Below are 24,673 nucleotides of genomic sequence, written 5' to 3'. Positions count from 1 at the left end.
TCCCTTACTTTGTGCTGGGCATCTAGGCTTCAGGGAGAGGGCGAGTGTCAGTCTGACCTTGCTTGAGTTGAATTTACGGGCCAGGATCCAAAGGGGCCATCCACAACAGAAGCAGCTCCTCCTGCGCATTGTTCAGCGAAGTGTTTTGTCGAGCATGCACGCTTGATCTTGCCGTTTTGAATTCTGAGGATGCTCAGCATAGTATCTCAGATCCTCAAGCTGCCAGTCTATTGTAGCCCTCCGCTAATATATTTTACTAGCTTCCAACTTGGTGATAAACTCTGGGCTAGAAATCGATTGCCCGTCAATATTCTTGATTACACTTGGGCGCCATGTGTTATGAATCTTAAAATGCCTAGAAAGTTCCATGGAGACAGACTGCCAACTTTTACTTTTCTCCTGCTACTCCACTTAGCGATTATTAAGATCCATTTCATGAGATACGGGTGATAATTTGCCATCTTTTATCACAGCATGAAATTGCTGTTTGGAGCCCCTTTTGTCCACTTCATCTTTATTTCATATAAGATAACTGAAAAGGCCTCCCTGCTTGCTTTTAAGATCAAAGTGATTGTCAGCTTCATAAAAAAAAGAGGAGAAAGAAAATTGAAGTCAGATACAGAGAAAAGAAATCAATGTATAGCTCTCTTATGTGAGATTCCGCACCTCCTCTTCTGAAGGGGACTGAACTTCTTAGATTATGTATTTTGAAGAGGGAGGAAAAAAGGACAAAATGTTTCTGTCTATATTTAAACTGTCAAGATGTATTGAGTTCAAATGGGAAAATAGTGTTTAAATACCAGCCTCTTCTTATCTACTGTAAAAGAGCAGGGCTTTATTTCCTTAAGAGGGTACTCTGGAAGTAATAGATTAGTTGTAGAATGTATGCCAGGGATTCTTTATGATGTCCAGTTGTCCACTTATCGCAGGTGGAGAAGAAATTCACTATTACAAATCCCAAAGCGTAAAAAGCCATATTACCAACCCTCACTTCCAAATCAAGACTTCCTTAAAGTTAGAGAAATAATATATAAATATATTTTGGGCTTTCTTTTAGAAACATGGTATTTGCAGTGATAGGTCCAGCTGTCCCACATCTCTGTGTATGGTTGCCAGCCTCCAGGTAGTGGCTGGAGATCTCCCGGAATTGCAACTGGTCTCCAGGCCACAGAGATCTGTTCACCTGGAGAAAATGGCTACTTTGGGAGGTGGACTCTGGAATTATGCCATGCCAAGGTCCTTTCCTCCCCAAACCCCAATTTCTCCAGGTTTATCCAGGTTTCACCCCCCAGATCTCCAGGAATTTCCCAATTTGGAGCTAGCAACCCTATCTCTGTGGGTTTTCTATGAAATGCCCCACAATTCCAGAGCATGCTCCATAAGGGTGAGGCGTTCCTTATTACTAGAAGAAACTTAATCACGGACCATGATCATTCAAGGCAAGTGAAGAGAGTGTGCCGAGTGTCAAAATGCACATCTGGCTTCTTGGGGTGCAGAAATCTTGACTCAGCTATGCAGACTGCTGTCTTCTCTCACCCCTGTTACCCTTCTGCCCTTGAATCCTTGTGCACATGCAGGGAATTTGGGCAAGGAGCCGGGCCATCTCTCCGTTTGAACTGAGTTATGAAGTCTCTTTATACCAGGAATTACATAAGGCTGGAAGCGGCCCCAAAAGCTCACATTCTTCTGAGTCAGAGATATAAAAAGCTGCAGAATAAAGAGATGGGATGCCATTTGTCCCTTGGCCCAAAGAGGGGCAAGGTTGATATCATGCATTCTGGTCAAAGTGGAGGACTTCTCTGAGTTCTCTTTGATGCATCTGGGGGAGTGGAAGAGGTATCTCACTTTAGGGTTGGTGGGGATTGGAAGCAGACACGTGGTGGCTTCTAGAATTTATGGGCTACTGACCCAAGGGCCTCACTAGGGTTGCCAGCCCCATGTAAGTAACCCCTGGGAGCTGGAGGAGGGGGCTGGAGCATCGGGAGGGTGAGTATCCCTGATGAGGTGACATCACTTCCAGGCTGATCATCTGGAAGTGAGGTCACCAAGTCTGCAATGCTCTAGGAATTCCCTCAATCTTTATGGCAAAAACAATGGAGACGAGGGAAATGTTTAGAAAGTCATGGGTGCTGTGACTGAAAGTCCTGTTGCCACATCTGTGAGGTTCTCTCTCCTGTCTTCTCCTGGGTTTAATTGCCCAAGAGTGGGTAAAAGTCAGCAGAGGCAAGATGTTTTCCATTCTAAGTGGGCAGCTGACAGACCTAGGACACACACTGTGTCCTGCATGCACCCTGGATTTTTTCATATTTCACTGCAGCCCTTTTTGTCCCTTTGATTAAGGTAGCACTTGAAACACAGATATTGCTCAGGTCCCTTGCCTAGAAGACCTGCTGGGATCCTTCCAACTCCATAATTCTATAATCTGCTATGCACTTTGGAATGGACAGAGGGATAGATGGAGGTGGATTAGGTGGCCATTCTATGCTAGTCCCACAGTGGTTCAGCTCCGTTTGGTAATCCAATAGAAGTCCAGAGCAGTTAACATATTGCACAGCCTGAGTCTACGGCATAATGCCAGTTTGTTCCAGATAATTTAGCAAGCCCCCTCTGAATATGCATTGGATACCTCCTGCCTTTTCTGAAAAATTGTCTGTCAAGCTCTAAACATATGTATATCTTGAGATAATCATCTGCATTTGATACACGATTTGCTGCCTTTGTACTTTTCAGAGCTGAAATGAAACTGTGTGTAGGAGACAAAACACCTGGGATTGGATCATACTTTCAAGTTTTTTACATGTATCTAATGCTGGAATATTATGACAAATGTCACTGCTGTTAGACCACGAAAAACAACACAGAACTGTTATGAGATTAGACTCACAGCGCAATATAAGTTGATAATGGCTGTGTTGTTAATAAATTGGTGGTATTGTTATTAACAATAATAAAATATTTAAAAATAACTCAGCTCTGGACACTGTTATCAAATACTCCAATTTTATCCCTTGGGAACTGGCACTCTTATTTATCTAAAGTGGGTGGAATTATACTGCATTTAGTGTAGATTTCTACCCATTAAGTTTACCAGCCTGCAAGATGGGCTGGTAATCTTAATGGGTAGAAATGGGTAGAAAGCCTGCAGGTTGGGCCTGGAGTTTTCCTGCAATTATAGCTGGTCTCCACTACAGAACTTAATTTCCACAAAGAAAACAGCAGTTTCAGAGGGCATATCACAGATTCTTGCTGAAATTCCTCCCTCCATAGGCACTGTCCCCAAATGTCCAGGAAATTCCCAGGCTGGCGTTGGCAACTCTGCTGCTCATATAGTCAGGTCATGTAATGTGCCCATAATCCAAGTTCCATGATTTGTGAAAACTAAGGTGTTGTCTTTTGGGATCAGGGCCTTTTCTGTAGTAGCCCCCATGTTGTAGAATGTCTTCTTTGAGGAAAGTGTGGTGGCAAAAATACCCAGTGTTATTTCTCTTGGTGGTGTTTTTAGGATTTTATCATAATTTTAAAATGGATTTGTTTGTGTGTGTGTGTATTAACTGCACTGGGGGTAGAAAGTACAATGGTAAGGTTAAAAAATGATAATGTAGATTACCTGGGGAAAAATCAAGGATCCCCAAGCAATCAAAGCAGATTTGATTTAAATGGGGAGGAAGCTAGCTGAGACTTCTGCTTTGTCAGGTAGATTTCTAGTGGAAAGTTTGCTGAGGGCTGGTGAGAACACAGCTGTCCACATGGCTTTGCATACAGGTAGAAGCAACCAAAACTGAAAGGTTTGCCATATGTTTTTTTTAGTTGATTTTGGCCACACATTGCTTCGGTTTATCCCCTGAATTTCATATGCATTTTTTGCCTTTCATTTTTGCTTTGTTTCCACCCCCCCCCCTCAGTTTTTATCCAGTCCTTTTGAGATCACTTTTACCCTGATCTTTTTCTGGAAGCCGATTTTGAGTCTATTTTTTCCTTGTACATAATGTTTCTTTTAGTTTTGTTTCTACCACTCACCTCCAACCCAGTTTTTGATGTTCGGATGTTCATCATCATTGAACCACTCCCCCACCCAACCTTCCTTTCCCCCCTTCCTGGTTTTGTTTTCTTTTGTTAAAAGATGTCAGTTTCATATCGATATATTGACATACTGTTGTAATAATAGGTAAGACTGGTTCTCAGAATTCCAAGCTTAATTTTTTTTAGAAGTCTCTAGCCCCTTCCATTGGGGAGATATGCCTCCACAATGGAAGGGGCTAGGGACTTACTTTTTTAAAATGAAAGCTGGGAATTCAGAGAAACTGATGCACCTATTATTACAATGGTATGTCAATATATCGATATCAAATTGTTGTTGTAAGCTGCCCTGAGCCTGCTTGCAAGGAAGGGCGGGTTATAAGCTGAATAAAATATATATTTTTTTAAATTGCGAAAGCTCTGTTGGACCAGGGGAGGAGTGTTTAGCCACTTCTGGTGCCAGAAAAAGCAGTGCAGTTTGAAAAGTACATAGCCGCTGCTACTCTGGGATCCATCCCAACAGAGGTCAGTTTGCCCCACCAATGCCAGCCTCTGCCTCTTGGCTCTAAGAGTCAAGCTACAAGTGACGCCTGACACAGGTTGGACACTTGTCAGCTTCCCTCAAGTTTTGATGGGAAATGTAGGCATTGTGGTCTTGCAACTTTAATGGAGAGCCAAGCTGTAAAACCAGGATGCCTACATTTCCCATCAAAACTTGAGGTAAACTGACAAGTTTCCAACCTGTGTAAGACGTCACTTGTAGCTTGGCTCTGAGTCAGCCCTGGGCTGGATTCTGTAGTTGGGATGGAGCGGAGGGGGCGGGGAAACTTATGTATGAGTGGTGGGGCTGCTCCCTTTTTAGACTTCCCAATGCAAAGACTGGCAGTGTGTTCATTTTCTATCTTTTTAAAGAAATCCAGCCCTTGTATTGCTTTATCAATGAAAATAAAAAAGGAGGAAGTGCTGTGATGTCACGGATGATGACAGCTCCCTTTCTTGAAAATCTTAAGGAACATGAGGAAGAAAATAAATGTCTCCATAAGTGTAAAAATACAAAGGGAGGACAGGTGTGCAGAAGAATTGTCTCCAAACCAATTTGAATGCTTGTAGATTGACTGCTAAGAAAACCAGGAGTAAGTCAAGTGTGCAGAAAAGCTCTGAGCATCACATGCAGTCCTCCCAACAGAAGTTTGTTGATTGCACCCTTGTCCCCAACAGCTGCCTTCCCGTGTTTGTTCTGCCTCTCACGTCTATCGTTTGCCACTACCATCTTGGAGGTTGCGCCATGCATCATCAGTAGCTCACAGGGGTAATTGTCAAAAGGGCTGTTGCACAAAGACAAAGAAAATGGAATTTACCATTGGTGCTTCCATGTTTGTTTCTGTACAACAGCATAACCTCCGTGGTAGCACTAGAAGTAGTCACAGAAATGGATTGGAGACAGCCATGCACATGGGCTGATTCTTTTTGTCTGTACATGACTTTGGAATTAAAAAAATATATTTAGGCCATTTGAAGCCCATTGCTCTGCTAGAGTGGGATTTTAGTTTTTCAGCAAGGATGAATCTTTAGGCTGAGATACGGCATTTCACTCATGGTAGAAAGCATCATGACTGAACAGGACTTCACATCGAAGACCAACACACTATCTATCACACTGCACTGGAAGTGCAGTCCTAAACACAGGTACACCCTTCTAAGCCCAATGACTTCCACAGACTCAGATGAGTATAATTGTTTTTGGAACTGCATTGCCAGTCTCAGATTAATTGTAACAATGATCAGTTGACTATAAATATAATAAAGACCTAAATACGTCCAAAATACATACCTACTGCCCTAGCAGCTGGTGTAAACTATTGTTTCACTAGAAAAAAAATCTAGCAAGAAAAGTATCCTATGTAAATGATAGGATAGCAAACTAACATGCAATCAAGTCACAGCTTACCTCTGGTCATTACAATTCCTGCCAGGGATTTGTGACGTGCATGGATGGGAGGGAAATTGTCCGTCACCTCTTGAAACTTCTGTGTAACCATTTGATACACGGAATCAGCAAATTCCTGAAAAGACAACCAGAAGCCATTCTTTCACTCAGTTAGACAGCAGCAATTGCTTGCCTCTGCCTATTTCATAACTGTTTGCCACTGATCTCCTTTGCAGAATGGCCTTGTCATTGTCTGCAACGAGGCCACATCAGTGTAAAGGCACCATGTCCAATCTCATTATGGAACCGATCTCTGAGCATTCCCATATAGACATCGTTCTGCTAGTATTTTGTATTACCAGCAGTCATTGCGGGGATCTTGCGGACCAAAACAGATGATACTTGTCTTGTGAGAAAGTTCGCCATCTTAAGCCGATGTGCTAGTCACTATACCACTGTACAATAGGATTGCAGGGGTGGCAGGAGAATTTTTTTTAAAAAACCCGGAGGTGTCACTGATGTCATGACATCACTTTAAGTAAAAAACAGAAGCGACAAGGGGTTGCTCTAGGAACTGCCATTTCTGGCGATTCCTAGAGCTACCCATTGTTAGTTCTGGGTAAAACTGGTAAAAATATAGCGACATCGGTGCTGTTGCACTCCCATGGTCTCGCCGCCAGCCCTCCTCCTGGTACAAACATTGATAGCACTTGCAGGTGGGTCTGGCCCTGCCTTAAAGCCTTCCAAGTGACAGCATAAGCACAATCGTCACTGCTGTAGCTCCGAGGTGCTTAAATACCCTACCAGATAGGGTTGCCAACCTCCAGGTGGGACCTAGAAATCTCTTGGAATTACGATGGATCTCCAGACTAAAGAGATCAGTCCTCCTGCAGAAAAAAGTTATGGCATTATACACTCTACTGAGATCCCTCCCTCACCAAATCTTGCTCTCCATGGGCTCTATTTCCAAAATCTTGAGGAATTTCCCAACTTGGAGTTGGGAGCCCTGGCCCCAGCTTCTATTGCGTATCAGGCTTTTTTTTCTTTTTTCATTTTTTCACTTCTTTTCAAATAAACCCACCCTGCTCCCAAGGTGGAATATGGAAGTGTTCTCTCTCTCTGTTTAAGATGTAAAACTCACCCCCCCCCCAGAAGATATTTAATTATTGGGATTTTCTGTGCTTTTCCTTATTTAAAGTATTTATTTTGACTTTGATATTTTCATGTGATTGTATTCTGGGTTTGAATGTTTAAAGTGAGCTGGGAAGAGGCAGAATAAAATACATCCAATAAATAACACTGTGGTACCTTGAGGAAGCAGGTGCCTGGAATTGCCCTTAGTTAAGTTTGCTCTCATTATCTCTTGGAATTACAACTGATTCCCAGACTTCAGTTCCCCTGTAGAAAATGGCTACTTTGGAGGGTGGACTCTACGGCATTATACCCTGCTGAGGTGCCTCACCTCTCCAAACCCTCCCCTCCCCTGGCTTCACCCCCAAATCTCCATGACGTTCCCAACCACAGCTGGCAAGCCTAAAAGAGAGGCTGACAGATAATGTAGTTTTGAGTTTGTGCCTGTTCCCTGCTAACCTGAGAGCTCCTCTGGTTGTAGTACAGCATTACAGTTACATTGTAGTACGGCTGTAATACTTTGGCTCCTTCCACATGGGGATATTTCCCCACATGGATGTCAGGAAGTTCTCTCAGTAAAGGGGATCATCTAGTTGGCATCATGCTCAATGTAGGCACAACTTTTCCGGCTCCCATTTTTTCCCCTTTATGCCAGAGAAAATAAAAGCCTCCATTTTCTAAGATTTAAACTATGGGAGGGCTGTGAGTAGAGCATCCGTTTGAGTACTCCCTTGTAGCCACCATGAGGTGGGGGAATAGAGCTAAGATCCGCCTCCAAAATGGCGGAACTACTCTTCATGTTGCTCCACTTTCAGTCCCTTAGTTTTTTTCAGTGTCTTACTGAACTGTACTTCAGCACTACTGCGTTGAGGTCCTTTAAGTAGGGGTTTTCAAGCAGTTGGGGTGTGTGTGCATAATGTTCAGGTGTGATGGGGAGCCATGATGGTGGGACAGTGTAGCTAGGGTTGCCAGGCCCCCTCAACCTCCCGGCGGGGGGATTGGGGCCTGGCACTCAAATTTCCAGGGTGTGTGTGTGCATGTGTGCGCAAAGTGCACTCCCACAAGTGCGATGATGTCACTTCTGGGAAGTGATGTCATCACGTGGCGTGCCCCCCTGGGATGTGCCCATGCTCTGCAGGGGCTTGGATCGGGGCTGCTGCGAAGGGCAGGAGCAGTCCTGCCCTTCGCAGCGGCCCAAAACGGGCCTGATCTGCGCCAAAACAGGCTCATTTCAGGCCCGTTTTGGTGCGGATCAGGCCCATTTTGAGCCGCTGTGGAGGGAAGAAGCGCTTCGCAGTAGCCCCAATCCAGGCCAAACTGGGCCGATCCAGGCGGCTGGTGCACACGGGAGCGCGCAGCGCTGCAAGGGAGCACACACAGAAGGTGCGCCCCCCCCCCGCTGGCCAGGTAAGTGGGGGTGGGGGTGAGGGGTGGGGGCAGGGGATCCCCCACCTTCACCGGGGGTATGGTATTCCTAGTGTTAGCAGCTAGGGCTGTCAGGTCCCCTGGTGGGGGCGAGGGATCCCCTGCATCTAGCCTTTGCCCCCACTGCCACTCACCTGGCTGGCAGAGGGAAAAGGCCCCAGGGAACATGTCACTTCCAGGAATGATGTCATCGTGTCTGGCAGCAGGCATGCTCCAGCCTGTCCTACTAAATGGTACGGGGAGGTGGGGAGGTATATCCTGAGCTTTCTAAATCATGATATTGAACACTGTTGAATGTGTTGAGGGTTCATCCCCCTGTGTTGCGGCTGATCCTCCAAGGAGAAGGGGTCTGGTGATGCCCTCAGCAGTCCCACATCCCTCTCAGATGAGGTTCTGCAGATGAGAAATCTGGCTGGGCTGGGATTGGCCCGGCCTTTTTCAGAGTCAGGGTCCTGAACAGATGAAAAAATAAATGAAAACCCGTAGGTAAACATTCCATGCTGTGGAAACACCTCTGCCTTCTGCTCCAACAGAAAGCAGCAAAACCAGAACAAGCTTCCACCTGAGCACTCTGTCTCGAAAGAGCTTCCACATCCTGCCTGCCATATGGTTTTGGATCTGCTATAATAATAACTGCTCATTAATTATTGAGATTTGCTGTAAATAAATCCGAAGAAGCTGTCTCAGTCTAACAGTACATGGATCAAGCTGTCCCTTCGCAGATGTAAGCCATACATGCTCTCTCCTATTGACATCTCTACCCCCTCTCTCCCCGCTGTTCCTTTTTAAAAGAATGTTATCGGCACATGTCTCTAAGCTGCAAGACAAGCGCTTTTCTCTTCCAGCATGTGTGTGCATGCACCCCCCCCCCTTACATGCAGAGCCTTGCCTTGCAATTATGTGACGGCAAATAGTGCTTTGCAACTGAGTCTGTTCACTTGACAAACAGATGCAAGTAACCCTGGTTCTCCTAATGTACGACTTTCACGCATTACATTTCAAAACCTGCCTTTTTGAGAAAGGCCTAAGGAGTACCTGTCAAAACCAACATGTGAATAGGGCCGGCAGATATACAAAAGAAAGCTACATTCAGATTGATAAATGAGATAATGCCGAGGAATGCCATGTTGATATGATGATGCCCTTTTCTTCATTTGCTCGTTTGGGAGCATGATCAAGTACCCACTTGGCTTTATAGCATAATCGATCTCAACAGTTCCCAACTTTTTGGTATGGGTGACCCACAAGCCCAAATTTCCTTTATATGGAGATTCACTTTAAAAACTACAGAACATGCACAAATCAATAAAACTACAAAAGCTGGGACCCCCTTTCATGGAGTGCACAATCCATGTTGGGGCTGGCCCCAGCAGCTGGGAAATGCTACTCTGAAACTCAACTGAAATGCAACTGAAGATACAGAGGGTGGTAAGGATGGTAGTGTAAGGAAGGGAATGAATGGGTTATATGGAGGTTTGCCAGCCAGTGGCTGCCAGCCAGCACTGTGGTAAAATTTATAATGGTTTCTGTGTTAAATTATGTATATTTGTTGTTGTTAGAATTGTATTAGAAATGTTGTACACCATCCTGAGCCCAATTAAAGGGGAGGGCAGTTTAGAAATCCAATCGACTCAACCAATCAACCCACCCACCCACATTGTTTCTGGTGAATCCTAGAGTGTTGTGCCAATGCAATGACATCACTTTGGGGTTCATGATTCCTAGAGTGACCGGATGCCACTTCTGGGTTTTCTCCAGAAGTAATATCATAATATTGTTCCAATGGAGATTTGCCTTCCACCATCTAAAGGAGTGGTGGTGGGAAGCAAGAGTTGCCAGCAGGCAGGAGACCAGGCAACTCTACCTTTACTGTTGTTATTGGCTGTTTTCATTGGCATGTTTTTAGTGGTTTTGATTGTTTTATTGATATGTTTTTATCATATTTATTTTTATTGTTTTTATGTTTGATATTATCGTTGTGAGATACATTAAGCAGATCCAGGTGGCAACATACAAATTTTCTAAATAAGTAAATAACTCCTGTAGCAGATTCAAGTCTTCAAAGTAGCAGGGAGTCACAATAGCTCTTATGGTAATAAAGGCCTACCAACCACACAGATTTGACAAGTGAGCATATGAGGGAGGAAAAACCATCATGAATTTCAGGAAAAAACAGGGAAAAGAAACATATCAGTGAGGGATTTCCTTAATAATTTTACCAAAGTAGGACTTGAGTGTTAGACTTCTGCCAAAGGCCCTGTTCAAGCTGTCTTTCTATGCTGGCTTTTCATGTTTTAAAACCCTTGCACAATTCATAAAATCACAGAATCATCTGCTCGAGTACAACAGCATCTAGTTTAACTGAATTAGAACAATATTTCAATATGATATCTCAACAGACAACTCTATAACGAAGGCCAATTATTCCCATATTGCAAACTGGGAACGGAACAATAGCAGTTTGTCTCTAAGGCAGCCTATAAAGTGAGGTCATAGTTGAGGCAAGATTGGAACAAGGATCTTCTTCATACCTCCAGTCAGTAATTTACATGGCTCTGGATTATAAAATCACCATGCTACAGCCATATATAATCCAACCACCATGTGACATAAACAGAAAGTAAGGACACTCCAGATGACTCAACCAAGTGATCCAAGCTACATATTATGAGCAAAAGAAGCCCCTTAGAGAACGTTCCTCCTAGTGCCAACCATGTTGGTCATAGACCCTGATGGATACCAATCCACTGAGTCTATTCAAGGAAAAGGGGCCTTCTGAAAAGGTATGTATGAGATGATTATATTCAACAGAATGGAGAGTGCATGGCGGAGTTAATCAGCTTCATTTTTTAAAAAATGGAAAAACTGTTTCAGTAACCTCTTGGTTTTTTTTTAAAGGATAAATCATAATTTTTCATTTCTCCCAGTCCAACAATCTGGTCCATTTTTGTTTCTGCAGTGCCCTTCATGTAAACATCCCAGGGCATTTCATACTCATTAGGATTTAATTAGTTCAGAAGCATATAAGGCTCCTAGAAGAATAGTTCTTTAAAACATTAAAGAGAACAAACAACTTTTTAGCATTGGTTTTAGAAATCACACACCACACTTGCCAGTTTTCTTGTCTCCAACTGGCAGCACGTTCCAAAGCAAGGGAGCGTAGAGACCAAATCAAGGTGAAATAACCAATTGCCATACGATCGAGAGGATAAGGGACTCCAGTTTTTGATGCACTCAAAAGACTGACTGGAGACTTTCAAGAACAATAAATCCATTTCATGAAAAGTTAGTAAAATAGCTAGGTGGTTATTTAAAGTAAAAGAAAATTAGAACCAACTGTTAAGAAAAGCTCTGGATTTGTTCGAGCACTAGGGTCCCATGCCAACCTACAGGTAGGGTTTGGAGATCTCCCAGAATGACAACTGATCTCCACACAGAAGAAATTCCCCTAGAGAAAATGGCTGCTTCAGAGGGTGGACGCTATGGCGTTATACCCTGCTGAGGTCCCTTCTCTCCCCAAACCCTGGCCTCCCCAGGCACCACTTCGAATCTCCAGGAATTTCCCAAACTGATGTTGGCAATCCTCTCACAGATATATGGTACTCAATGATCAGAGGGTGCTCTTGACTCCTCATCTGATTGATCCTTTGCTTTAGATGCTTACATGAGCATGTCATCTGGTAAATCTGTTTGGTATAGTAGTTAGGGCTAAACTAGGTGTTACCGTTTTTGGTAGGTTGGGTTTTCTGACTTTGCAGTCTCATGTGTAACTGAGTTTTATGTTTTCTTCAAAGTTTTCTGTTGCTTAAAAGAACCAACTTATGTAAAACGTACACATCTGGTTGCTTAGAAGAGGTTCTTTCTTGCCACAGAGAACAAAGCAAGTGGCGATTTTCAAGTAAATACTACATAAATAAAGCAGGAAAGCAAATTTACCTCCTATTGAAGGTGCATTGTATTATAAACAAGGTATAGCCCTTCTCGTCTGACATTACATTGCTACTAGTTATTCAGTAGGAAACAAGTGATCAAATTTTGGATTGCAATGTTAGAAAATAAGCCAAACCCACCCCCTTTAATTCACTTCTCAGTTCTTATTTTAAATGCTATACATAATGATGAAATGCCTTCTGGTTTGCAATGGCAGTCTTCAGGGGGAAATTGACATTCAACGGCAGTGGTAAGGATATTAAAATCAATAGATTATAAGGGAGAAAGTCTATAGTAAACATTTCCTGCTGAAATCCTGTCTTTGGGCTTATTGGGCTCAGATAGCAGAAAGGTTAGATTTGCATATGGGTGGGATGAAATATTCTGCTAAAGAGGCACCCATGACAGTGCAATTGCTTCCACCACCACCCCCTCCCCTGCTTTATTTTGTATTGAATTATTGACAACTGGGGACAAATGCTGAGCATGAAGAATGTACAGCGAATCTTTTTTGTAATGAGGGAGTTACATCCATTTAAAGCTGCACAGCAAATTCTTAACATAAATAGGGAAGAAAAACTAGTGGGTTGTAGATCCATTCCAAAAACAGCAGTGCTTTCCTCCAGCACCCGAAGTCTTTCACTGATTTCACTGGTGTCAGCAGAAGACTTCCTGTGATGAAGCACCACTGTTAAGAGATGTCTATAGTTAATCATGCATTAAGATTTCCTGCGTCTCTGGCCCTTTAAATGTGAATTCCACCTCTCTGATTGATCCTCCTTCAAACATTGTCTATTTCATTGGGGTTTTCATTCACAGATGAAACGTTTGCACTGAGCCATTCCACTGTAGGTCCAATCTGCAGAATCTTCTTTCATTCTTTGATAATATGCCCATAATCAAAAACAGCATCCCTGGGTTGAGTTGTCCTTACCTTCTCCCGTCCTCGTGAAGTCATCGTTTAAGGGGAAGAGCGTTCCAAAGGCAACCGCTGAAAAATCCCTCCCTCTTCTCACTACCTGCCTCCCTTCTGCAGACAGGGACACAGAGAGCAGGACTTGGGAAGAGTATCTGAACTGGTGGGCTGGACAGTACAATAGGAGGTGCTCCTTCAAGTAGCTCAGTACCAAGCTGTGAGGGCCTTAAAAGTAAGAACTAGGCCTTGGAACTGCATGCCCAGAAACAGAGGGGCAGCCAACGCATATCGTTCCGCACAGGAGTGATAAGATCCCTGTATCTCTGGTGCTTTTAATGTTTTCTGCATTCCACAATTCCTTATCGTATCACAAGTTTTGAGGGTAGCTTCAATTTCCCCCAAATCCAAACACTGATCAATTCTGCGCCACCCTTTGTGCAATTCAGTGGCAGCTCATGCTGAACCACCATCTGGTTGTTGTCCATGTGTATTTGCTGAGGACTCAATGCAGGTCTCCAAAAACGTGTGTCTTACCAAGTGGACTGCAGCTGCCTAGCCATAAATCAAGGCTGTCAGTTGCTTTGTCACCACCTTGTCCTTTCAGTCCCAGGCAGGCAGCAATAACAGCAGGCTTCACAAACCCCTGGTGTGCTGCCAAATGTAGCTGGTTGGGTTGGCTGCATTCCGCATGGAGGGCTGCAAATTGCAGAGGCCTTCCTGGATGCTTGAGATATGAGGATGGTCCCAGAAAGTCTTACTTTTCGCTAGTCCAAATACGGCCTTATAAAGATACCATAGGATAGCACTGCCTTAAATAATGGCAAATCCAGTATTTGGGGCAGATGCTCAAACTGCATTAGAGGCATAAAGTGCAGGGTACTGATCCGTCTCCTTTCTACATTCACATTCTTCAATCCGTCTCCTTTCTACATTCACATTCTTCAATCCGTCTCCTTTCTACATTCTTCAAAGAACCCCATGCTGGCAAAAACCTTGTTGGGGCCTTGAACCAAGACAAGATGTAATTTTTCCCAGTGTTGCAGCTTCCACTGTATCGATCACAGCTTGTATGGCTGTAGCTTACTCTTTGAGAAGCTGAAAAGATGTTTGCTTTTTATGTCCATTTTCACAGACATACATTTTCCTTTCAGCTGATCACAGGAATTAATCCCTGTTCCGAAAATATCCTTGAATCGCAACCATGAGAGGAAAAAACAAACTTACGCCGCTGACAGTCACTGTAAGGTCCTGTCTTTCTGGAGCAAACGTAGTCCAAGTGTGTTTGCATGTCATTTGGATGGGAAACTGCACATTATCCAAAGGTCCCACACACACATCTGTCAGTCCCTCATGGACACCAATTTTTCTGCCCTACCACTAGCAAACTTTTAACAGGGAAACAGGGAATCCTTGTTGTGTGGATGCAGCCTTAGTCATTTGGAGTACAAGTAAAGGTATGATTTTTGTTAATATGATAGGACTTTCACTTTTGTTTATTGGATGCCTTGTGAAGTCTGTTTTTTATAAATACTTTGTAGTCCACTTTGAGCCTCAGCAAGCAAGGCAGGCTATAAATGAAGTAAACAAATAAAATAAATACGTTGATCATCCCCTCCCATCTGTAATGTCTAAAGAAATGTAAGGAAGCAGGCTTACGAAAGGCATGGAAACTTTAAAAGACTCACTGATGGCAGGGCAGAAAAAATTTGAGTCCACGAGGGACTGACAGACGGTGGAAAACAAGTTAGGATGAGCAATAAAACTAATATTTATAAAGTTGTGACTTAGCACAGTTTGCATGTAACTACTGGTAACATCTGGAGAAAGAAAATTTTATCACTACCCTTATTCTCTCCCACAGGAGAGGCCATGGCTCAGTGGCAGAGCATCTGCTTGGCATGCGGAAAGTCCCAGGTTCAATCTGCAAGATCTCCAGTTAGAATGACCAGGTAGTAAGTGATCTGATATTTTCCTGAGACCCTGGAGAGTCGCTGCCAGTCTGATTAAACAATACTGACCTTGATGGACCAGTGGTCTCATTCCGTATAAGGCAGATTAATGTGTTCCCATGGTTTTTGAATCACACAAGCAGAGGGTGTAAAATTTGCCTCACTATGTGACAAGATGTTTGACTAGGTAAGCCCTCTTCAGTCATTATCATTTAACACACTGTGACAGAATGCACTTTAAAGAAGGTTTCCTATGTGCAGCACTCAGACAGCAGGAAGGGAAGGAGTTAACAATTGCCTGGAATGAGAGCTTGATAGACAGGCTGCTCCCTCCTCTCTGACTGGCCAGTCAGAACCAGCTTTCAGAATGACGGTTGCTGACAGGATTTTGAGAAGCATCTGTGTCTGACAGAGATCGACAGACAGGCTCCCCTATGGTGTGTGGGAAAAGAAATCCTTTGCCCTAACTGTAACATCATTATCTTGAGGAAGAATTCTAATTAAGAATGCCAAGTATAACAACAAGTCAGCACAAGCTGAAACCCATTTAAACAGCCATAATAGAATTGAGGGTGTGTTTTTGGCAGAGTTATTGGATAGTAAGTGGAGACCCCCATTCAATCCAAGTGAAGAAGTGTTATATCTTCTTAGGTGAAGAAGATTAATTCCTGCCCAGTGTCTAAAATGGGGTTTGACTCTGAGGAGGTGCTCGGTTCTGTTGTAAAGGGAAAAGAGTTTTGAACTAACGCCAGGAAACCTGAATTGTAAAAGAAAACTCTGTGAAGAAACACTGTTAACCAAAATATTAAAGCTTAAGAATACAGAAACACAGCTTCAAGAAAATTATTTTGCCTGTGATGTAAAGAGTCTGTTATACCAACAAATTTTACCTTAGCTCTTTCATTTCCTGATTGCCCTTATTCCATCACTGCCTGTTCAATAAAGATGTTTTTTCTATAGAAGGTTATACAACCTCCAGTGCCATTTCCAACACAGAGGAAGAGGGCTCTTGCTTTCCCTCCATCAATTCTCTGGGCTGGGCTAAAAAGTCAAATTATAACTGCTTATCAGGGTGGGACAAAATGTACTTTAAAACCACAAACAGAGACAGCTACTTGGGGCTGATCAGCCAAAGCAGGCTAACTTGGATTTTGGCGGGAAAATCTACCTCAGAGTGGGGGTGGGGTGGGGGGTGGGTGAAGGGGATGGATGGGTCCATCATAAACATATGAAGAAAGCAGCTAAACGTGATCCTCCAGATATTACCATTTTGTCTAAAAGGGGCAACACTTGTATTTTCAGCCTCGGAACATGTGAACCAGAATCAGGGTCTGGCATGTGTGTACTGAGGCTGAAAACAACATGCGCTACCACTTTCAAACAAAATGGCAACAAGACTGCATGTAGCATATACTCCTGATACATGTGTTTGCCAGTACATATGAACATAACATGACAGAAGCATGTTACTACTTTATGAACAGTCATCTATATTATTTGCTTATGATGACCTCATGGATCATTCATTATACATAGGTGTACAGTACAAATTGGATGCAATGACCTTTCTTGTGGTGGAGGTGGTGTTAAAATATAGATCGACATAGCAGAATGCTTACTCCACTTAAAGGAACCTTATTTTTACTACTCTTGATGTTCCCCATCCCCAATACGAACATACTGGCATGTTTTACAAATATAAAGAGCAAATGGGTCATATTTCCTCTTTATACATTTCCAGGATGACCTACATCTTGTGCTTTCTCCATGGAGAGATGTTCAAACAACCCACTTCTGTTTTCCCATCGGAGACATGCATGGTCTCTGTATTCAGAATTCAGGTGAAGATGCCCAACTGGTTCATAAGTTCTTTTTGGCTCTTTGCACTGGAGATATGAAATCATTCTAAAGTACAGCAGCTATTAATGGCCCTTCATCTCTCCTCCAAACTGTTGCTGATCTTTCTTTTGCCTGATCTTCAAAGGAGAGTGTCAGAAATGAAAAAGCTTTGTAAGCCCACAGTGAATTATTTGAAATGTATTCATGTTACTTGAATAGCAATAAATGATACCAAAGTGCATTAAAATGCATTACTTTATGCATTCAAGAGCCACCAGGTTGCTTTAACAAAAGTGATTGTTTTAAGCCTCCGTTTCAGTGGAATGTGCTGCGTGTTATTTTACCAGTACACTAAAAACTAGCTTTGCTGAAAACCTCATGAAGATCATGCAGAACGATCTTGGATGGAAAAGGAGTATCCATCCCTTCTTCTTTCAAGGTTTTTCCTAGAGATGTCATCATATTGCTGGCTGAAGCCCTGGTATTTGGGTAAAAGTCATAAGAGGTTTTGCCCAAATTACTAGAGTGGTTCTGGCAGGCCAGCAATGTGAAGATGTCACGTCTTGAAGTGATGTCAGTGCATTGCTGCAACATCATTATGTCACTAGTGAGTGCCCCAGAAGCTGGTAAGTCCCATGACCCACCTCCTGTGATCCCTCCGTTGGTTGCCAGGGGATGGGAAGAGCTGGCAGTCATAGCTTACATTAAGACTGAGGAGATCCACTTCTTGTTGGTAGAAATTAACAATCTCTCCCCAGACAGGCAGATGTAGAACTTTCACCACAGCTGTTTCTTTTTTATTTTTAGGCAATGTAATTAAACGGAAAGGCAGTGTGGTATCATGGTTATAGCGTTAGTTTAGCGTTATAGCGTTATAGCATTAGTTTAGCAGTGCAATCCTCTGTAGGGTAGACTGGAATAACTCTACATAAGATAACACTGGAGGCATGATGAAGACGTGGGTTCACAACCCCATTCAGCTATAAAGCTCAGTGATTCCAGAGGAAGGGCTGCATTACTCTGTTGCAGTAAAAAAGTAAACAGGATTCTTGTGACACCTTACAGACGAAGCAGGTTTAACTCACAAGCACTTGTTAATCTCTAAGCCTTAGAGTCTAAGGTGTCATGAAACTCCTGCTTCTTTTTGCCACTTCACTTGTGAGGATATCATGGAAGAGAGGAAAACTATACGCTCCACCTTAAACTCCTCAAAGGAAGGCTGGAGAAAAATGTAATAGATAAAGAAAGAACCAAGCCAGTGGAAAGGGAACGAAAACAAACACTCCAGCTTTTCTAAATAACATGTTTCTTTTTCAAAATGGCAAGCTCTTTTGTAGATAGGTTTAATTAGAAACCTTAAATTCACATTAATGTGTTAATGCGGGGGTTACCAGATGAGCCTTTCCATTTGAGGTTGATTCATCGCTGTTTTCAGTGGTCTGTAAAAAGACGCAAATAACAAGTCCAATGTCAATGAATGGAGAAAAAACAAACATTCCGACTGAAACTGTAGTCATTTCCTCAAGGAAGCCCCCCCCCCCCCTTGCCAGCTCTCTAACTTGGTTTTTGCATGTTATTGCTTAGGTAATGAAGAATGTCCCTGCCAATTCTACTGAATCGTTCTTGAACTTGGTTTTGCATGTTATTGCTTGGGTAATGAAGAATGTCCCTGCTAATTCTGCCAAATAGTTCTTGAAGTCTCCCCTGTGCCTGCTGGGAAGTACCAAACAGTGCAGGCTGGTGCCTCAGCCTCCTCCTCTAAGTTACTAATCCTTAACCCAAAAACTTGTTCCTACAGGGACGCAGACAAGGTTGGCTGCAAGTGCTGAATAATTCAGAACAAAACAATGGAGTGTTTTTCAATTTGCAGCATTGCCACTGTGTTAGGACAAGCCTCGGGTGCCAAGCTGTTGTACTACTACAAATATTAAATTAACACGACTGGGTTTTCTTTAACTAGATAAAAGCTCTATAAAGCCACTGGCACTTGGGAATGGCTAAGTCTTAGAAAAGCCTTTTATGTGCTATAAAAAATAAAATTAGATTTTCAATTCATATTACAAGCCCTATCTCCGTAATAAAAATCAATGCTTCGCCTCATCTAAGAAACGACTCCTTTCTTTGGCTTTCCCTTTTTACCCTGTGAATCCGATGGAACAGGCCCCGCCAAACTAATAGCTGCAGAAACAGCAGCTTTGTGTTTCATCTGGTTCGGTTGACTGGACAAGATCCCAGGGGCGGCGCAAGGGTTTGCCATGCTCGCGGCCGGCTGGCTGGCCGGGCGCCCCTGCGTGCGCGTGCGCGCGCACGCGATGATGTCACGTGTGACATCATCACGGAAGCGCACGCGCTGTTGCTGGCCCGATTGCTGCGGCGGGCGGCCTCCGAGCTCTCCCGCTCAGTTGCCTGCGCCGCTGCAGATGCCTGCCCGTGGTGGCTGCGCCTGGCTGGGGGCTTGTGCTGGCGGCGGCAGCGGCGCGTGGTGGGAGGGATAGGAGGCTGGTGCTTTGTGGCGCGCGCTCCCGCGTGCCGTGCCTCCTCCGGCGCTCCCTCCAGCACCCCACGCCTGCGGCCACCGCCTACCTGGCCTCAATAGGCCCGCCGCCCCTGCAAGATCCAGAGTCTCACTGCGTAACAGCTCTCAAGAACCAATCAGAGCACAGGATGCTCCGTAACCTCCATAATGGAAACCAAACACCTTGGTTTGTGATAGGGCTATTATTGAATCTCCCAGTCATTGATTGTATTGACTTACACTGTGTAATCCACCTTGAGTATCAGTGAGAAAGGTGGACTACAAATAACATGAATGAATGAATGAATGAGTTCATGTTCAGGGCTTAATTTGAAGGATTCGTTTTGTTTCTGCTAGGATGGGGAAATGCAGAGTATGAAACCCAGCTCTGGTATTATTGGGAGTCGTTATCTGGTTTCCAAGAGGTTTCCTATCTTATTTTCTCACTAATAAGAATTAGCAAGTCCCAGAATGGAGATCTGATGTTCTCAGATTTTTGTTAAATTCAAATTTCGGAAAGTGATACTTGTATGCTGTGCTTCAACACAGATCCCTGTCTGTGAAGCACATTTAAATGCTTTCAGCAAAGAATGTAATTGTCATGTGTACTTCTGTATGTTACTCGACAATGATGACAACCACAACATTTTCTAAAATGACTTCAAAGTACTTCAAGAAAAAGAGAAGCATCTATAGCTGCTGTGTTTAAACATCTGGCTTTTGGAATATATCACTTGGGCCTTCAGAATGTGTTTTAAGACAATTTCAAGATCATAGCTCACTTGCCAAGATGAATGTTACGCAAAGGGCACCCCTCCAATAACTCCAATAACTTCTTGGTGTGGGGTTACTTCTGACATGCTGACTTGCTCATCTTTTTCTTCATAGTGCAAAAGTACCAGAATAAAGTTTTTTTGATTTTTTAAAACGTATACATTTTGATAAACCTCATAAAATTCTTGAGCCACAGCACTGACCTTTCAGGAAGGACCACCAATATCACAGAGTCACTGGCATCTTTGGTACAATGACACCACTTTTGGTGCACTGGGGAGACACTAGTATTTGCCCAAAGCACAATGATTTAACCATAGAGTTCTAGGTGAATGCTAGAGTGTCATCCAATGTGTTGATATCACTTGTAGGTCATGATGGAAGTTGTGTCATCACATCAGGGACGCTGATCATCTCCCCCCACCCCCCATTTCACTGGCCAGTTCTCTCCTGCTACCCAGCTGAGTGGTGGTGGGGGGCAGGAGATCTTCTGATATAAGCAGGAATATGACAGCTCTGTTAAAAAGCACATTTATAGCAACCTTAAGCTATGCATGCCTGGGTATGATGAATTGCCTAATGTTGCCAACTGTGGATTAGGAAATTTCTGGATATTTGGGGGGATAGCCTAGGGAGGGTGGAGTCTGGGGAGGGAAGGGAGTTGAGCAGGGATGCCATCAAGTTATGGCTCGTTTATGGTGACCCCTAGTGGGGTTTTCATGGCAACAGACTAACAGAGGCGGTTTGTCATTGCCTGCCTCTGCAACCCTGGTCTTTGTTGGAGGTATCCCATCCAATTACTAACAAGAAGATTGAGAGACCTTGATCCAGGACAGTTTAACATGGACTGGGAGAAGCTGAAACAATACTTGGTGAAAAAATGGGAGGTGGGAGGAGAACTGTGGCAGTTTGAAAATTACTGAAATATAACAAAAGAAGAGAGAAGTGACTATACCGGGGGGGGAGAGTTGAAAAATATCTAAGCAATTATTTTATTTGACTATTAGGGATAGAAACTGATCAATCTCATTGCTGGCAGATAATGGTATAATGGAGAAACTGTATAATCAAAATGAACGAATACAAGAAATTAGGGGAAAATATATAGTAATATACAGAATATGGGTCAAATTGATTGACTTATGCTTAAAGTATAAAACAAAGAGTAATATATGGAGTATGGGTTAAATTGATTGACCTATATTGAAGGCATGCAATGTTTATAATGTACTTAAAGTTATGTATAATGAGGAATAAATTGTTTGTTCAATATAGAGGAGATCAGAATGAGTAAGATAGAGTACAGGTTACCAAAATGATTATTGAAGAATATATGCCAGAAATGTATTATCTAGTTGTTAAGTTAAATGGAAAGGGAAATGAGACAGCATTGTGATATAATAGGTAAGCTTAGAAGAGAGTGAAAGTATACGTTTAATAGGTAAAATAAGTTTGAAATGAGTAGGGGAAAATAGATAAGGGGTTGGAAAACTGTTGGAAGTCAACAAAAGGGGGGGAAAGGGAGGGGGTTAGAATTAGAATTTTTAAAGGAAATTGATTGTAACGGACATTAAAATATTTCTAATCCAATAAAAAACTTAAAAAAAAAAAACAATTACTAACCAAGGCTGACCCTGCTTAGCTTCTGAGATCTGAGGAGATCAGGCTCACCTGGACTATCCAGGGCAGGACAGGGGTCCCATTAGAAGCCCACAAAAAGGGTAATTCACTTTTTATGCTGGGGTTTTTTTTAGGTTAATGCCACAAACCTCCGCAAACTTGTAAGGAGGAAGGATGCATGCTTGAAATGACTGAATGAAGTTTGGCTGTGAAGCTCATTGTTTTTCAGATGTCTCAGAGTTGTTTTAAGGCTAACATTTTATTTATTTATCTGGAGCATTTATACCCCGCCTTTCTGCTAATGCTGGCATTGAAGGTGGCTTATAATGCTACATGTATAGGACTATATGTGTTATATTTTGAAAAATTCAATATAAATTTAAAAAATGCTACAAATAATTCAAAATTGTATGCAGCATGAGTCCATTATTGGTGTGAGAGAAACTGAATGTATTCATCTGTGGAGAGATACTGCAAACCAGATGAATGATCAATCCTGAATATTTGCACCCTAGAAACATACAGAAAGGAAAGAAAGGGCAGCTGGAACTATATCTTCAACACACAGATTAATCACTCTTGAGAAAACAGTGGGGAAGAGAAACATAGAAAACATATGAGTTTCCAGGGCATTTTTTCTGGGAAAAGAGGTGGTGGAACTCAGTGGGTTGCCCTCGGAGAAAATGGTCACATGACTGGTGGCCCCACGCCTGATCTCCAGACAGAGGGGAGTTGAGATGGCCCTCCGCGCCGCAATCTCAACTCCCCTCTGTCTGGAGATCAGGGGCGGGGCCACCAGCCATGTGACCATTTTCAAGAGGTTCCGGAACGCCGTTCCCCCATGTTCCCCCTGAAAAAAAGCCCTGTGAGTTCCTCTATTTCTGATTCAGCACACATGGAACTTATTCTAAGAGTTGGATGCTGCTCTAGAAAGAGGAACTATTTATGACACTGAAGCACCTCCTACTTCAGCTAACTTTCCACTTCAAGGAGAGTCTAGTTCAGTAGCAGAGCATCTTCTTTGCACGCAGAAGGCCCCAGGGTCAATTTTTATTTATTTATTTATTTATTTATTTATTTATTTATTTATTTATTTATTTATTTATTTATTTATTTATTTATTTATTTATATCATATTTGTATTCAACCCTCCCCGCAAGTGGGCTCAGGGCGGATAACAACCTTAAAATAATTTTAAAACGTTCCATATTAAATCATTAAAACATCATATAAAAATAGCAGCACTCTTTGCCTGGCGGCAGCAATACAGCTATTAACAAACAATACAGTAGTACAACTAGATATAGCAGCACAGTAACAGCAGCTGAAAAACAAACAGTGGTGGGCACTATTTGTTTATTTTACTTATTTATTTCATAGAATCATAGAGTTGGAAGGGGCCATACAGACCATCTAGTCCAACCCCCTGCCCAGTGCAGGATCAGCCTAAAGCATCTCTGACAAGTATTCATCCAGCCTCTTCTTGAAAACTGGCAGTGAAGGGGAGCTCACCACCTCCCTAGGCAGCTGATTCCACTTTTGAACTACTCTGACGGTGAAAAAGTTTTTCCTAATATCCAGCAGGTACCTTTGTGCATGTAGTTTTAGCCCATTGCTTCGCGTCCTACCCTCTGCTGCAAACTGGAACAGCTCTTTGCCCTCCTCCAAATGACAGCCTTTCAAATATTTAAAGAGAGCAATCATGTCCCCCCTCAACCTCCTCTTCTCCAAACTAAACATTCCCAAGGCCCTCAGCCTTTCCTCGTAGGGCTCAGTCTCCAGACCCCTGATCATTCTTGTCGCTCTCCTCTGCACCCTCTCGATTTTGTCCACATCCTTTTTGAAGTGAGGCCTCCAGAACTGCACACAATACTCCAGGTGTGGCCTAACCAAGGCAGTATAGAGAGGGGCTATGACCTCCTGCGATTTCGACGCTATGGCCCCTTTGATACAACCCAGGATTGAATTAGCCTTTTTTGCCACCGCATCACACTGACTGCTCATATTCAGTTTACAGTCCACTCTTACCCCAAGATCCCTTTCACATATACTACTGCCCAGAAGTATATCCCCCATCCAGTATTTGTGCTTCTCATTTTTGTGGCCCAGATGTAATACTGTGCACTTGTCTTTGTTGAATTGCATCCTATTCACAGCTGCCCACTTCTCCAGAGTATTCAGGTCTTGTTGAATTTTAATTCTATCTTCTTGGGTGTTTGCTACCGCTCCCAATTTGGTATCATCAGCAAATTTAATGAGCAGCCCTTCCACGCCTTCATCCAGATCATTGATAAAAATATTGAAAAGTACTGGGCCCCAAACCGAGCCCTGCGACACCCCACTGGACACCTCCCTCCAATCTGATGAAACACCGTTGACCACCACTCTTTGAGTGCGGTCCTCCAACCAGTTCCCTATCCACCGAACTGTCCTATAGTCTACTCCACAGTCTTCCAGTTTGCCCATCAGAATGTCATGGGGAACCTTATCAAAAGCTTTACTGAAATCCAGATAAATCACGTCAACAGAGTTCCCCCGATCCAGTAAGCTGGTCACTCGATCAAAGAGGGAAACCAGGTTGGTCTGGCAAGATCTGTTAGGAACAAAACCATGCTGACTTCCCCGGATCA

At 43.1% G+C, this 24,673-nt stretch overlaps 1 protein-coding gene across 1 annotated transcript in view; it reads right to left on the bottom strand.

Annotated features, from left to right (window-relative positions):
* Positions 1-24,673, bottom strand: part of ADARB2 (adenosine deaminase RNA specific B2 (inactive)) — a 442,544-nt gene that overhangs the window by 66,370 nt on the left and 351,501 nt on the right. The window contains exon 5 of the mRNA XM_054991693.1: positions 5,966-6,080. Within this exon, the coding sequence (XP_054847668.1) occupies positions 5,966-6,080 (115 nt within the window). The remainder of the gene's footprint in view (positions 1-5,965; positions 6,081-24,673) is intronic.

This window comes from Eublepharis macularius, chromosome 11 (assembly GCF_028583425.1).
Source record: "Eublepharis macularius isolate TG4126 chromosome 11, MPM_Emac_v1.0, whole genome shotgun sequence".
NCBI classification, from domain to species: Eukaryota; Metazoa; Chordata; class Lepidosauria; order Squamata; family Eublepharidae; genus Eublepharis; species Eublepharis macularius.
This window is presented reverse-complemented; position numbering and strand designations above follow the sequence as displayed.